The sequence below is a fragment of the Neofelis nebulosa genome, chromosome 8, assembly GCF_028018385.1.
Source record: "Neofelis nebulosa isolate mNeoNeb1 chromosome 8, mNeoNeb1.pri, whole genome shotgun sequence".
Classification (NCBI taxonomy): Eukaryota; Metazoa; Chordata; class Mammalia; order Carnivora; family Felidae; genus Neofelis; species Neofelis nebulosa.
The window spans coordinates 125,795,971-125,812,673 of NC_080789.1; the positions used below are offsets into that span (position 1 = coordinate 125,795,971).

The 16,703-nt window shown below is 41.1% G+C and overlaps 1 protein-coding gene across 10 annotated transcripts in view; it reads right to left on the bottom strand.

Annotated features, from left to right (window-relative positions):
• The window catches only part of CACNB2 (calcium voltage-gated channel auxiliary subunit beta 2), a 391,187-nt gene that overhangs the window by 22,977 nt on the left and 351,507 nt on the right, over positions 1–16,703 (bottom strand). For 7 of the 10 annotated variants that reach the window (XM_058681763.1, XM_058681765.1, XM_058681770.1 and 4 more), the window contains 4 exons: positions 15,237–15,359; positions 13,046–13,182; positions 9,243–9,319; positions 3,796–3,929 (listed from right to left, as the gene is read on the bottom strand). In XM_058681763.1, coding sequence (XP_058537746.1) covers positions 3,796–3,929; positions 9,243–9,319; positions 13,046–13,182; positions 15,237–15,359 — 471 coding nt within the window. Of the gene's footprint in view, positions 1–3,104; positions 3,167–3,630; positions 3,651–3,795; positions 3,930–9,242; positions 9,320–13,045; positions 13,183–15,236; positions 15,360–16,703 lie in introns of all 10 variants that reach the window. The other 3 variants (XM_058681766.1, XM_058681772.1, XM_058681764.1) reach the window with 2 other exon arrangements.

Sequence of the window (16,703 nt, forward strand, 5' to 3'; positions counted from 1 at the left end):
AGAGAGGAGAGGACTTCAGATGGTTAAGAGGCAGGGGGAGCTGAGATATTTTAAGTATAAATTGTTCTTTCTGAACTCTGTCATAGGAGGCACCGGCTTTCCAAAAATTTTTTTTCTTTTCTTTTTTCTTTCTTTCCTTTCTTTCTTTCTCTTTCTTTCTTTCTTTCTTTCTTTCTTTCTTTCTTTCTTTCTTTCTTTCTTTCTTTCTTTCTTTCTTTCTTTCTTTCTTTCTTTCTTTCTCTTTCTTTTATTTTTCTTACTTGCCTCTTTCCTCAATAAACCCAAGCAAAGCATGGTGGGCTTATTTTCCTAAGGTTTTTCAACTTACTGGATTGTCTACAGTTTTCTTGCTCGCCTCAAGAAATACTACTGACATATTAGTTCCTAAAGCAGGAAGTGCTGCTTTTCAGCAAAATCTAGTTGGAAGGACAGAAACATGCCTCATGCAGAAGAAGTGTTTAGGCTGGACTGGAGGTTAATACTGCTTTTTAAATGCATTTCAGAGTTTTCTGAAGAGCTGAGTGATCAGACTAACGTGGTTAATTGCAGAGAAAAAAAAAAAAGGTCTTATTAGCTTTGCATCCTGAATGTTGGTCTTACCTGGATAAAACCTAATTTCAGAACATTGTAACGCCCATTACCAAATACTTGCAAATCCCTATTTTACTGTGAGAATTTAAATTAATAGGCAGGCCTGTTCTAAGGATCCCTATCACAGGTTAGTGATTCATGGTTTTGGATTCTGGGTTTCTCTACCTTGGAACTTGAAAACTTAAAATGTAGCCTTTACGTGCCTTGGAAGAAAGGGGGTTAATGTGTGATAACATATTTAAGCATGCTGCAGGGGCCTCAAAAGGTTCATTATCAACTCGCACATCTAATATGCTTCTCATGAGCGGCCTAGGTCATGTCTCTGTTACATAACTAATTCATGCCTTTCCACGATAGTTTCTTTCTTTCTTGGAAGAGCAGGGGAATGAGCTACATTTTGTAGCAATTTCTAAAACTTCCAAAAAGTTTCAGCTTTAACCGCTTCACATAAAATGATCAAAATTTTTCCCCAAAAAAATCAGGTAACAGCTAATTTGTTTGATCACATTAAAACTGGCTATTTCCATAGCAGAAAATGCTTACACGGACCCCAGAGGACTTTTTTTAATGCAAAAGAGAGAGAGAGAAGATCTCCCACAGTGAGGCACACAAATCATTACTATCTGAATCTTCCTGCATTAAGGAGTGCCTGAAAACTATATGTTTAAAGAATCACACAGACAAAAAAAAATTTTTTTAAACTATTTTAAGAATTTGAAAAACTGATGTACAAACACGAATGCAATTTCTGCATCAGCCTGTTGCTCAAGAACAGTGTATGGTTGCTTAAAATTGCCCACTGCAAACTTTCTGACGTTGACTAAACTTAACTGGCTTCAGGTGGGGGCTGGGAGTGGGCGGTAAAAAGCATTGTAGTTTCAACCTGCAATTCCGCCCATAGTAGAGGACAGATCCATTCTGGGGACAAAAATAATGCTGCCATGTGTTATCCAATTTTACTCCTTAAAACTTTAGCTAGTGTTCAAAATTAATTTTAATAGACACAAGAAAGGTAGAATACATTTTCAAACAGGAAAAAAAAAGAAAAAAAACCAAGACAAACATAATACAGTAACAGCACAAATGCCACGAGCACCACTCTAAAAGCAACCTAAAAGATGGAAAACAATCTTATCGGTGAATGTCAGGTTGGCTTTTGGTTTTTGAGCTCTACATTGAAGTTCACCACATAATCAGTAACACAAGAAGAATGAATACCAGTGCCGAAGGCATCATAAGCATATTTGTTATTACATTGATAACACCTGGGATCATACTGAAACTGTTTAGAAGCCGAGTCCTTATAACTATTCAGTAGAAGAATACCTTTTCCACTGTTGGGATCAGAAATATAAATTGCACATATTTCAGCAACGGCTACCAAGAAATTTTATTTCAAGCCTGTAAGGGTTAGGCGGCCCAGGATTTCATACATAAGGTCTTGGTTCCTTCGGTCTGTGGCTACCAACTAGCAAAGGGTTACCCATGCCGGTCATCAATCAGCTTCGTATTCGATAGGGTAGCTACAGAAATTACCTTATTTGATGGAATATTGGTACTTTGTGCCCTAGTGATAACGACACCATCATTTTTATCTACCCTTTCCCGGTGGCCCTATTTTGTTCCAACTGTGTAGCTGAAAAAATCGTGGTTCATAGACATCTGTAAGGTTTGGGAATTTAAGAGAAAGCAAACTTCAAAAAACACATCTTGACTAACATGGCTTTCGTTCAGGTCACTGCTCTGTAAGATCCAGAGCATCTGAAGGATGCAGATTTTCTAGGCATCTGTGCTATGAAGACTGGTAGTCACTTGGCTGCAAGTTTTAGCTGCGCCGAGAAGACAGGACCAGCGAGATGGGCCCACTGGTGTGGACGTACATCAGGCTGGGGCTGTCCATGTTAACGCAAAAATCCAGGTTTTCATTTTTGCCTGGAGTGCGGAGGTCTTCTATTATAAATGTAACCATCAGTTATTAAAAAAAAAGAAAAAGAAAAAGAAAAACAACAACACACTTCACAGTTCAGCCTCTGACACTTCATGGATGATTTTAGAGTTCCTCCATGTAGCAAAATGCTTGCATCCATGTCACGATGTACCCATCATTATGCTGGACATGGTGATGCTGGGAAGTAGGATTCCAAAAGACAGCACAGCAGTAGGCTGTGCAAAGTGGTGTGTGTGAGAAGAAAGGACTGAATGGCGATTGTGTGTGTGTGTGTGTGTGTGTGTGTGTGTGTCGGGGGTGGGGGGAATGTCTTTAAAAAATAATGCTTTCAAGCTACAAAATGTGTGAAAGGAGACAGCCTTTGGAGTGAAGGGCACTTGGGAATACCCTGGTTTCCAGTCAGGGGACAAGGAGCATCACTGTGTGGCACCTTGGCGGGCCGGTGGCAAAGGCTCTACGCACGGCCACCGCCCTGTTATCCAACAGGTGAGATGCTGCGACCTGACTATGGGAGAAGGCAAGAACATCGGGAGAGGATTTATATATGACAATAGGAAAAACTCACAGTAAACCGCCAAAACAAGCCTGCAGTTTTCCACTGGTCTTGTTCATCTGCAGAGTTTGCACCTAGTGGATCAGAAGTTTAAATACTGACTAAATTAAAAATTGAATCATTTTTTTTTTTAGTACAAGCTATTGTATCTGGATATCATCAATCAGAATCTAATCATGGTTTTAATATGCTTGATATAAGTTAAATTTCTGGAAAAAAGAAAAGAGACAAAGACAGACAGAATAAGCATGCACAATACAGGTGCATTATATGGAGTTGTCAGTGTTTTGACATCTTGGAAGGTTTAAACAAATTCCCTTGGTGGTAGATATTATTCCATCAAAAAGGATAAGTACTGTAATAGCGCTTGAACAGGTCACTCCCTGAATTTAGTCAGTTTGAAATGCATGGACTCCATGAGCTTGTTTGATAGGTTCTTTTCTTGGGACAGAAATGACTGCGTTTAATAAAACCGTGGGACTTAATGCTAATGATGCCAGTGGCAGGATAAACACAGCTTATGTCAATGTAAACTTACCGATCTCTGCTTCTGCTTAGCTACAGCAGCGTGGAAAAGAAACAAAGAATAACAGAGCATGCACGTTATTGGCTTATCAAAAGACGCAGACAATCAACAGGACGAGAAGTGTGGCGCAGTGCGGTTGAGCAGGTGAGCAGACGGGAGCTTGGAAGTTAATGTTACCTTCTTAAAGAAGGGCATTCTTTTCTCTTTGGAGTGGGGTGACGTTACACTGTTTGCACTGGGTTTGGGGGAGCGGTGGTTTGCTGGAATATCATTTTCTTCTGCATCTAAGCCAGTAGCATCTATGTCTATAGCTATATACAGACAAACAATTCAAACATCATCAGGTAGACAGGAGAGGAAAAACAGGTTATAAAAAAAAAAATAAAATGAAAGCAAATAAAACTAACCATAGTAAAAGATCTATCACGAGTGCTCCGCACAGTAAACAAAGTAAAATTTCAAGGTAAAGCACGTTAAGAATGCCATGTAATCAAATCGAACACCACCGAAAGATCCCCTTCGTGATAGCTTTGCTTGAACGAAGTTACGCTAGATCTCTCGGATAATATTTCCGGAGAAACATTTTTAAGGTGTAGCTTCAAACAGAACACTGACATTTTTCCACATCAACTGTATATAAGTATGGTACAAAACATTTGGCTTCACGTCTCCCGATACTTAACTCAGCTTTTAGATAATGAGGAACTACTCTTGGAAACCTTTATCACGGTGTGCCCCAGGCTTCTGAGTTTTGCTTGATGTTGTGGGAAAATAAGGGCAACGTGAAAAGTTTCGCGAAAAATGCAGCAGGAATTTGAGCGAACGTGAGGATAGAAAATCCTAAATTCAGGCAACGCCAAGAAAGGAGTCATACACGAGGCAAATGATTCAGGGAGTGTTCCAGGAAGGACAGCACTGAAACTATTTCAAGATGGTTGTATCCCCCCTCATTAGTTACTAATTAGAAAGCACTGGACCCCACGGTCTCCAGATGAAATGATTCTAATGACATAAGGGGACTTCCAGTGATTTGTGTAAAGCCACTGGATCTAATAAGAGAGGCAGAGAGGAAGGACACAAAGACCCAAGAGAATGTGGCACCGGTCTCCTTGTCTGGAGAGCGAGAGGTTCAGGTTTGTGGTTCAACCTGATTTCACGTTTAAAAGCTTCTGCCTTGAAAACTGGAGCACTGAAAGATTAAGCGTTAAGTGAAAAATGATCCACAATCTCATTTTGAACTGTATAAAATGCTTCCACGTGCCATTACTACAGAATTTTCTCCTCTGCACAATCAGGGCTGGAAAGTATTCGGAAGATCGCTTTCAACCCTCTTATTTTTAAGGCTGAGATGATAAACTCTTAAAGAGTTTCAGGGACTTGTTCTTGGCAAAAAACTCGGCAGGGCCAGGTCTCGGAACCCAGGTTTTGCCTCTGCGAGCCCCTGCCCCGTCCCCGCACCCCGCTGCCTCTCCAGGTGAGCCCTCTCTCCACCAGGTACCCTTCCTTCTCCAGTCCCCTGTGCTTTCCAAGAGGGCTTGCGTCCTCACTGTCAGGATTCAGGAAGGTACCACAGAGGTGAGCTCAGGAGAAAATCAGTCTATGCTTTAGTTGAGATCATGGAAAGGAATAGGAGAAAATCTACGCCGTCTAACAAAAACCCACAGTATCTTCAGAGATATCTTCACTGCCATCTGGGCATGACAGTTCGGTGCTGCAAAGCCCCTACCATTCCTTCACGCGAGGAACACATCGGGTTCACGCAACGGCAGCTGCTGCTGACCGTTTCGACGGGGGCAGGTCACCCGGCAGCCGTCGCATCACTCTTCAATTCTGAAGCGATTACGGATATTAGGTGACTCAGCCTTTTGAAAACTAAATGAAACGCTCGTTTAACTGTTCCTTTGATTCATCGGATTAGGTCGGAGGCAGGCGATGAAGTAACTCCCTGGCACTGTTTGCATGATATTGCACACACCAACTACTGCTTGCGGAAAGAGGAGGTAGGATTCTCTCTCTCCAGTGAAGGTAATAACAGGCTGAATTAATTCCAAATATTTAGTTAGACCTCCCTAGTAATGAAGTCTTTCTTTGTGCAGCATCCATGCATACTGAGGCGCTAAAAGGCTCAGCAGGTAGTGTTTGATGGAAACACTATAAAATGTGCCCACGGGGTTGAATGGATGCTTTTGTACAACCCTGTAAGGTTTTCCTTGTATCCCCACTTAGGAAGCAGGTTGTTAGTGTCTTCCTGGATACGATGGAGAGGATTGGGGTCAGTTTCTCACGATTTCTAATACCTATCTTAACCAACGTCAGATCATTTTCCCTTCCGGTGGCACGTGCCCATATACTTTTACCTCCCTCATCTTTTCTTGGGCTTATAAAGGCGACCTTCTGGGGAGAGTACTTCCTGAGAGCCTTTCTGAAATCGAGGATACCTACTGGCATGTCAGAATTGACAGGATCCTGGGTATGATTTGCCCATTGAATCTGGTCTGCTCTGATCAGTGCATGGGCTTTTTTTTTTTTTTTAAATCCTTGAAATATATTTTTTTTTTTTTTTGAGAGAGGGAGAGCATGCATAAGTAGGGGAAGGGCAGAGAGAGTGGGGGGGGGGGGGACAGAGGATCTGAAGTGGATTCCATGCTGACAGCAGAGAGCCCGACGTGGGGCTCTAACTCAAGAACCAGGAGATCATGACCTGAGCTGAAGTTGGATGCTTACCTGAGCCACCCAGGTACCCCAGTGGATGGATTCTTTTTTTTAATTTTATAGTAGGAGTGGATATGCATAAAAAGTTCAGCTGTGATACTGCCCAGATGTTTGGCGACCCACGCATAGCCTCAAAACCTGAGTCAGGTTTGAAATTTACCTGTATTTGGACACAAGGGCTCAAAATCCCCAACTGAGAACTTTCCAACTGATTAGTTCTGACTTATGGTTAACTTCAATTTAAAAGCCATCAGGGTTCACTCTGAAGCGCAGAGAATTCTAAAACATTCGGCCAGAGTTCCATACACTTTATTAGACTCAGATGGTTACCCTTTTTCTGTTTTATACTTGTGTTTGCAGACCTTAGCAAACATTAGTATTTACGTGGGAAAAACTACTTCCATAAATATGAAAATAGCTTCTTTTATTGGTCCTCACTGGAATGATTCTTTTTTTTTTTTTTTTTCTGGTAGAGAGCCTCGGAAACATTTTTTGAAATCTAAATTGTAAACTTCACCTTAAGACCCGTGGGGCAGGTGGAATGGCGTCCTGGGGGGACCCGTGTGGGCATATGCGTGTAAGTGTAGGGGGGGTATGTGTTCTGTAACTGACTACCACCCAGTCACTCAGATATGAAGTGGAAATTCTTCCTTTTCCAAATCCTTGAGAACCTCCAAGAATATGTACTTTAGGCAAATGCTTATATTCCTTGGCCTAGCGATGGGTGAGGTGAATTGTAGACAGGGCCTCTGGGAAATAAAGATAAAAGCTACCTTTGCAGGCCAGTCCACACTGGATGAATTAGGCAGTCTACCCTGCAGGTGGGGTGGGGAAACATCTCTGCAGAAGTTCTCCAAAGGTCTCCTTCAGAGAAGTTGAAATATGAAAATTATAGCAGGTTCCTGTTATAAATTTTGTGGTTGGCAAATGTCTCCAGTCTATTCAGTCCCAAGTGTTTTCTATTCTTGCTATTCGTGAAAAGGTATTGCAAAGCCCTGTATCTGTATAAAACCTGTGTCAAGTTTTAAATCATCTTGACCTTGCTGTAGCGACTTGAACTTTTGTTTTAGTGATGACGGACACTTGCCTGCAAAAATGAAATGTTATTTTACAAACACACTAACTCACTCTTCAAAATGCACGTTGCCTGCTTTCACATCGCCAAAACCATTAGAAGGCCACAGCCCAGTTTATGGAAATGGAAGAACCTTCCTCGTCTACAGGAGTGGTGTGGACTTCTGGACTACGGGGCTGCAGTTCTGTCACAATATGATGTGACATTTCCCCATTTCAGGAGCCTAGTGCCAGTCCTCTGGAGCCTCTGAGACAGTCTTTAAGATATATATGAAGGGTACAGCTTGATATCATAGTCTCGGTAACTTTACATATTTGAGAAGGTGTGGAGATCAGCCTCCTTTCCCCTGTGCGTTCAGTAAGTAGCTACCCTCCACTGATGCAGGGAAGGCATGAGCCTTACCTAACATCTAAAAGGGCTTCAATTTTCATTTCAAACGTACGATTTTACTTAATTTCGGACAACTCGGAATTATTGCAAGCTGTACGTACATGGTTTTTGAAATCAATATGCATCCTAAAATGATTTATTTCTTATTGTGCTCAGATTTTGCACTTAAAGAAGTTGTATCATTTTTATTAAGAAGCCTTTGGTCTCTAAAAGCCACCAACATTCAGCAACGAGGCCTGATCAGGAGTCCGAGGGGAATCCTGTTCTTAAGACATACCAGTTAGAGGGCACCTACTTCCCTACCTTCTCCGCGGATGTATACGCTTCCCTCTTCCAGCTTCCTTGGAATCACACGAGGAATCATTTCACTCAAACGCTCTGCTGGTAACTCCTTGGAGTCCTCCTCTGAGTCCCAATTGCCTCTCTTAGCAAACTAAGATTCTGATAATCCTGGGCTTTCTGCAGTTCTACCAACTGGCCTCCTAATTATATAGAACTCCAAGTTCTTTTTTTTTTTTTTAATTTTTTTTTTCCCAACGTTTTTTATTTATTTTTGGGACAGAGAGAGACAGAGCATGAACGGGGGAGGGGCAGAGAGAGAAGGAGAGAGAGAATCCCAAGCAAGCAGGTTCTGCATTGTCAGCACAGAGCCCAATGTGGGGCTCGATCCCACGAACCATGAGACTGACCTGAGCCGAAAGCAAGAGTCGTACGCTCAACTGACTGAGCTACCCAGGCGCCCCCAGAGTTGCCAGATTTACTAAAGAAAAATACAGTCCACTTTGAATTTCAGATAAACCATTTTTTTTTTTACTGTAAGTATTTCTCATACAATATTTACTTATACTAAAAAAATCATTCATTCTTTATCTGAATTCAAATTTAATGTGGTGTGCTTCTCCACTGCTTTGGAAAGAAAACAGTAGTTACTCTTCCTATGAGTGTTTCTGTCTTTTTCAATATTTCTACGTATCTCTTAAATCTTCCAAAGAGCCTTTTGGGTAAAGCTCGTGTCAGGCCAATCACTCCATCATTTTATTCTCCTTTCCTTGCCTTTCCAAAGCATTTATCCTTCTTTTCTTTTTATTTAACAGTGAGGCCAATGCACATTACACCATGTCTGATGGTGGGTATTCACCCATTTACTGCCCAGGACGATGTGCTGGGCACCATGTGAAGTACGTAGGGATAAAAAGTTAAACACATTCATCACTTTGGTCATCCAGGCAACTTACAGCGAACACACTGACATATTTCCTTTTATCCAAGCCCTGCCAAAATTTCCCCATATTGTTTCTTACCCCATGTGAGCATTCTTATGTCCGACCAATTTGAACCTTTCTAGGGTTCAGGTGGTGATTCTGGGTATGTAAATTCACACAACTAGGTCAGACTGGGGAAAGCATGAAATGCAGAATGTACCGTTTCGCACTTATTACCTACTTACCGGACGATGGAGGTGTAGATTTTCTGGAACTAGGTACTATGTCACCCAAACTGGATGATGAATTTCCTCCTGATTTACTGAAGTAAAGCAAAAATTCATGTTACACCTGACGCTTATTTCAGACATTAGAACATTTCTATTGCTCAATAAACATGATTAGTCACTGTCTTTTTATTGAACTTTAAACTTGTCTTTCCTACAAGGAGGCAAATAATAATTTCCCAGCGGAGATTCCTGGAGTACTTGAAACAGCCATGTAATAGTCTCTGTTTCAAATTCAAGGTTTAATTTTAAAAGGCCCTGAGAGAATGGAAGAGAACTAGGGTAATATCTGCGGCCCTCACACTCTCCACCAGCATCACAGAGAGATAACAGCAGATGCCCTTTGCTTTTTATGTTAGCGACCTTCTGAAGTAATGCATAGAACCTTAAAGTTAACACCAAAACTTATGACTTCCTTCTTGTGTGGTTCCTGCTTCTCTGTCTTAGCTGGGTTACTTTCAGTGTATTAAGATTGAAAGTACGCAAGCTTTCGTGAGCAACCTACAAAAGAAAAACACAGCAACACTCAACTTGCTAACCTTTAAAAGATCCACAACGGAGCATGACACACACAAGTGTTCTATGATTTAACCCTCTGATAGTAGTTAGTATTCGGAACGTGTCTCCAGCCTGGCTACCACGGAGGATTCAACTTGGGGATTTTAGGCACAAACTGAAGAGCGTGTACTTCAGAACCACCAAATTCTAAAATCCGAAACAAGACACGCCAGCGTCTTAGCAACTTTACGGAATAAAGTTATCGGAATCAGAGCGTTTATGTTTTTTCACCGGCATACCAGCATGCTAAATGCCTTACTACCAAATGGCCCCTTAGGAAGAAGATGGAAAGGAATATCGTACAAGAGTGACAGGCAGTTTTGGCAAGGCGATCTTAGTGCCTAACGTTTATTATCAGAGCCAATCGTGGGTGTACTTGAAAGAATTTGCTACAGTGTCTATGCACCAAAGGGCAATGTTTAAGTTACACAAACATTAAGATAAAAATATAAATTCCACTAAAATACCACTAACCAGGCTCAACCGTATTGCTGCTATTCTGGCATTTTGATGCATAAAATAGACAAACGTCAAAAACTTTAAGTAGCTAGCAGGAGGCCTCTGTATCTTTTTTCCGATTCTTAAGAGGTACTCCAGTACAGTTAATAAGAATACCAGACTGCATATAAAATTAATAAAAAGTGGTATTTATAGAAGCTGTAAGAATACCCATTACCAGGACCAAACCATTTTCTTCCAGAAGTTTTGTGTTTGTTTGGTTTTGCTTTTCCTTTTTCTAAGGTACTAAGTGTAATTTCAGTTCAAGCATGGGTCTGTTTTACATTCTCTTTGAATTTTAATAAAAGTCAAAGTATTATTTGAATTGTGTAAAATTTCGACAACCACTGCAAATAGTCAAAATGTTCAAAATGCAAATTTGCCCTTAACTTTTAATTCCAGACAAATGCCACATTCTTGAGCTCTGCCCCCATTTACCACTTTTGATGTCGGTTGATTTTTATAATTTAAAAAACATCCGGCTTTTTACATACTGCTGAATGCTGGCTATGTCCTCAGAATCAAACCGTATTTCAGATGTTAGAAGACAAGTGTAAGATCTCTGAAAGCAAAAACACCTTCACATACTGAGGCAAAAACTTAGGTAACCAGGACAAAATAAAATCAAGAAAATCAAAAGAAAAGATCCACAGGTCTAGGAAAGGTCACCTAGCTCCCTAGAATAAGTTATGAGGCGTTACTCCCCAAATACAGATAGTTTATATGGTCCTTTCAGGGAAAAAATGCAAAAGCAATACGATCTAATATAGTAAATGAAAACGGGCCCTTGCCACACGATGTGCGGCATAGCATGGTCGTCCGTCTGCGGTCTGGCTACAGTCAGATGGATCGAGTTCTCCTCCTCATTCTACCACTTACGAGCTGTGCAAGCTCGGTCAAGTTCCCTAGCTTCTTTGCCTGTCGCCTCATCCGTGAAGTGGAAACGCTGATACTTCTTGTGCCCACAGGTTCTTATAAAGCTGAGCTGATGACCGACATCAGACCAGGGATGCCCGCTTGGGAGGCAGAGGAAACCGTGCTTCCTTAACAATGTTGGCCAAAGCTTCTCCCTTCCTACTCCTTGGGAAGTATTCTCAGTTTGTACGTGAATAAGCAGAGAAAGATATACAAGTCTGTCTCCGTAAAAACCCATCCCAAATTTCCTACAATACATTCTACAAAACACGATTCCAAAGACATGCACCAAGAAGCGTTCAAGATGATTTTAGTAGGCACCTGAAAAATATCCCCATCCCACTATCCAGATTCATAGGCTGAACAGATTAAAGGCTGGGAACAGCTTTAAGGTAATTTGCTATTACCAAGTACTGTCCTAAACTTGTTTGACCAGGTAAATGCTTGAAAATACTGAATTATCCTCAACAAACAAAATCAAAACAATCCCCTATCTGAGATCACTTCAAACCTCAACAAACTATATACCACCAAAGTCAAAACAGCAATATATATACCCTATGAAAAGAAAACTTTTTCACATTATAAGATTTTACTAGTTAGTACTGAGAGACTACTATCAATACAGAGATTAGAAAAATAATAATTTTTCCAGGAGAACGCTGGAAATTTTATGAATAGGATCCGATCTCTAACACCCTACAAGTAAAACGTGCATGCACTGTTGATCTGCGTGCATCCACTTTTATAGGACTAAATGCATCTCACAGTCTGAGAGCCCCCAATAGCCCAGGGATTAATGACAGCCAAATAGTGGGGGAGAGGTTTCAAATAAGGGAGGAATCCATCTGACTCAAACAGCCTCACAGTTACAAAATTCCCGTTAAAAAAGAGGGACGTTTCAAACCAAAAAAAAAGATCTTCCAGATGCCTTATTTGCAGATACTTGGGGGGGAAAAAATCTTGCCTATGCTAAAATATTACCATTGGCAAAGGATCTTCCAGCATTATAGAAAAAAAACATAACCAAGAAAATAGAAACCTAGCAATTCACATTAATGAAAAGGTTTGCCCCAATCACATCCCTTCCCACAAGGAGAAGCAGAAGAATCAGGCCGTGTTCTGGGACTCGTCTGCATAGGGTTCAATTTCAAATTCACTCCATGTCTGAGTAGCTCCTCCAGTGATTCTTTTAATGAGGGGCACACAACCTCAAGAATCCTAAGAAGGATTATTCAGCCCCAGCTTATTACATAACTCATTTAATTGCTATCTGCAAAGGCAGCGTTAACTGGTTTCATATTGAGTTTCCCTTTACGTGCTTAGCGATGGGTAGAACTGAAAATTGAGTTTCCTAAGTGAAAATGAAGTCACAGATCACAAGACCTGCTCTTCGCCAGTAAAGTCTAAGACCATCATCTCTAAAACACCTTCCTGCCATGCCAGCCAGCTACCACGGACACTCGGATTAGTCATGAAGGCTGCTCAGTGTCCCAGTGTTTTCGGTAAGAGATTAGGACTTGAGAATTTCCTCTGCACTGAAGCCCACATTTAATACTCCATGCCTTTATGATTAACGACAACAATTAATTTGATTCTCTTCCAAGTAAGATGACAATCAGATGCTGGGATGAAGGCTTGAAAATGCAGGATTTGTGATTCTATCAATAAACCATATCACCAGTCTGCTTTTCAACACATAATAAAGACTGTGGAACACAGAAAACAAGAGGACATAAATGACGACACAGTCTGGACGTTTACAAAGACACTTGATGTTTTTCTCATACCTGGAGTAGAATTTCCCTTGCTTGGCTCTCTGTTCATGCTGTAGTCTCATATTTTCTAGTTTGACTGGGCTTGGAATGAATCCGATTTCACAGCCTTCTTTAACCAATCGCCCTATCCACCAGTCATTGTTAAATTTCTAAATGCAAAATCAAATTTGTTACGATCAGTGCACAGAAGTTCATGTATTCAGATTGTTTTTCTTCTACATGAACTATTTTCAGTGGAGAGAAATATTATGGCGAATACAGTTAACTATGCCTCAACGTCACAGCTGGAGAAAGCCTAAGGCTTTCATGGGTTGAACAGGTAAGACTGAAGTATGGCCAGTGAGCTCAGCAATTCACCATAGGATTTACCCCTCATTCTCTTTCCTGGTACTATGTGAGATTAGCCTAAACTTCGGTGCGGCCTCTGCCGGCCCCTGGTTCAAATATTCACAATTCTTTCCATTAAGAACCAGGGAGTGCTACAGAGTTCTCTTCTGTAATCAGATAGCTCAAAAATATTAAGAGTCAGAGATAAATACTGAAATCTACCTGAAATATTTTGTTCCGGGGCCAAATTTCCCTTTGTGCAAACAGGTTTACAGTTACAATGGTATGGTGTTCACAGATGATTTCTCCATTTACGTGGATGTTGACAATTTCTCTCTTGCAGATACAATGTTTATCCTACATCTTTATGATTTGTTTTTAATCCTCTCAATGGAATAGTACTTTGCCAGTCTATTCTTGAACATTTCAAAGAAGACTGGCCACTCTGTTTTTCTTTTCCTTCCATGGTAGAGAAGAGATCTGTCTTTAAGCATCAGCCATCAGAACGGGACCCTGGATTACCCTAACTTCTGCCTGTGAAGTCAGATTGTAGGCATGCCACCATTTCTGACAGCTTTTATGGTCTTTCCTTTCCAGCCAGTATTTCGTATCTCTTTCTAAAAAGTTAACGAAATGGTAGGTTCTCAATTCTCCAGGCTTTTTTTTTCTTACACATATAAAAACATTTCTGAATCGAGGCTGAAACTGTACCTCTCTACACCTCTTTACTACACAGAGTTTTAGAGTACGGATTTATTTTTTCTTTAATAAATTTTTTTTTTATTAGAGTCTTGACTAGGCTTTTTATTTATTTATTTAAAAAACATTTTTTTTAACGTTTATTTATTTTTGAGACAGAGAGAGACAGAGCATGAACGGGGGAGGGGCAGAGAGAGAGGGAGACACAGAACCGGAAGCGGGCTCCAGGCTCTGAGCCATCAGCCCAGAGCCCGACGCGGGGCTCGAACTCATGGTCCGTGAGATTGTGACCTGAGCCGAAGTCAGACGCTTAACCGACTGAGCCACTTAGGTGCCCCATTGACTAGGCTTTTTTAATTGGGAGTCCTCACCTCCTTTACTTTAGTGAGCAGCTAAATTTACATACATTCTTCCTGACACATCATCCCTTAGATGGAAGTCTGTTCCAGTGGTCACTCCTGCAGGTCCGGGGAAACCTCATGCTCACACACTGAGAACATCATTGAGGGGGAATTTCTGGTCGCTTAATGCCATGTTCTGCACAGCTGGCATTTGGTAAATATTGACTCAAAATAAGCCTTAATTAAGGGTGAATTTTTCCAATGTACAGGCAGGAGTCATTGTTAACTGGCAGGTGGAGACCTCCGGCATGGAGGAAAAGGGAGCGTCTGGCTATCTGCTTCTTGCATCAATGGCTCCAATTCCCACGATTCTCCCTCCGCTGCAGACATTTACTCCCAAAAGGAGGATCAGGGCACCAGTGGTCTGCCTTCAGACATTGTCAGCAGAGAGGAGAGATCATGAATTCTAGGTATTATTATTAACTCTCCCCCAGATGGTTAAACTTGAGACATGAGAGGGACTCGACATGCAGCCAAGGTTAAAAATTAAAAGAAAAGTACAGGTTAAGCATAAAAAAAGGATCATCTACTCCAGTAATTCCCAATTTCTGGGTCACAGAGCCCAGGGGAGCCCTGAGGTTAACTGCAAGAGGCCTGTGACTTCTTTCTTCTTTAAAAAGGTTATATTTATATTAGAAAAGGTTGAGAGGCGCTGAATTTGTGCATGTTATGCAAGTGGAGCTCTATGCAATGCTATTTCACGGCAATAAGAAATAAGAAATGATGTTTCAAGGTGAAAACATCAGGCGGGTAGAAATTCAAATTATTTTCCTTACTTCCTTAACATGCAGAAAATCTTTTGCTTCGAAGGAGATGGCCATGCCTGGCACTGGAACATCATCTTCGTGGGCTGCACTATAGCTGACATTTGTCCGAACAGCAAATGCAACGGGCTTTGTCTAAGGAGGGAAAAGAAAGGGAGAAAAAAGTAAAAAAACAAAAAAACCCAAAAAAACCCAAAAAACCAAAACCAAAAACACAACAGTGTTCCTCCCTTTCCCCTCCAACATACAAACAGACACCGGATATCTACTGTCATTTCTTTTTAAAGTTTTTATTTATTTTTTTAGAGAGAGAGAGAATCCCAAGCAGGCTCTGACTGTCAGCACTGAGCCTGATGCGGGTCTCAATCCCACAAACCGTGAGGTCAGGACCCGAGCCGAAATCAAGAATCGGAAGCTCAACCAACTGAGCCACCCAGGGGCCCCTCTACTGTCATCGTTGCTGGTTTTTCCACCTCGGTTGTTTATCACAAAACAGCTTATTAGTATTCACAACATGTAAAATCTTTCCGCTCTCAGCCACATACCACCCATTTCCAAACTAGAAAAAGGCCACCGTTCTCTTGGAAAGCACAAGAGATAAAGTGCCCTTCTTCGCTTTCAGTGAAAAAGACTTAGCAACCACCACTCCTACCCCAAACAGCTACTTTAATTAATTAATGACGTAGTTGTAGGAAGGACAGTGTTTTGGGTGAAAAAAGAACCAGAGAATATATCTTCTTGAAGGCTGCAGGGAATTATGAAAATCAATGACATTTAATTCTATTATTTTTCCTCCTTGAGTTGGGTCAGCCATTAAAGACGGTAACCTTTGTTATTTGATGCTTTGAAAATTTACAGGTAAGTATTTGCCCTCTAGTTAGGCAATTCCTGTTTACCTGCAAGGTGGAAAAACAGGTAAGCTCAGAAATGGTGAAAAGTGGTACTGTCTTTTTTAAAAAAATTATTTATTTGGGGGCACCTGGGTGGCTTAGTTAAGTGTCTGACTCTTGGTTTCGACTCAGGTCATGATCTCACCGTTTGTGACTTCAAGCCTTGCATCAGGCTCAACACTGACAGTGTGGAGCCTGCTTGGGATTTTCTCTCTCCCTCTCTCTGCCCCTCCCCCACTCCCTCTCTCTGTCTCTCTGAAAATAAATAACCTTTAAACATTTTTAAATTTATTTCTTTAAATTCAAGTTAGTTAACATACCGTATAGTATTGGTTTCAGGAGTAGAAGCCAGTGATTCATCACCTACATAAAACACCCGGTGCTTAGCCCAAGAAGTGCCCTCCTAAGACAACTGATAGAATGGGAGAAGATATTTGCAAACGACGTATCTGCTAAAGGGTTAGTATCCAAAATCTGTAAAATGCACAGAATATATGAATAGACCCTTTTCCAAAGAAGATATCCAGAAGGCTAACAGATACATGAAAAGATGCTCAACATCACTCATCACCAGGCAAAGACGAATCAA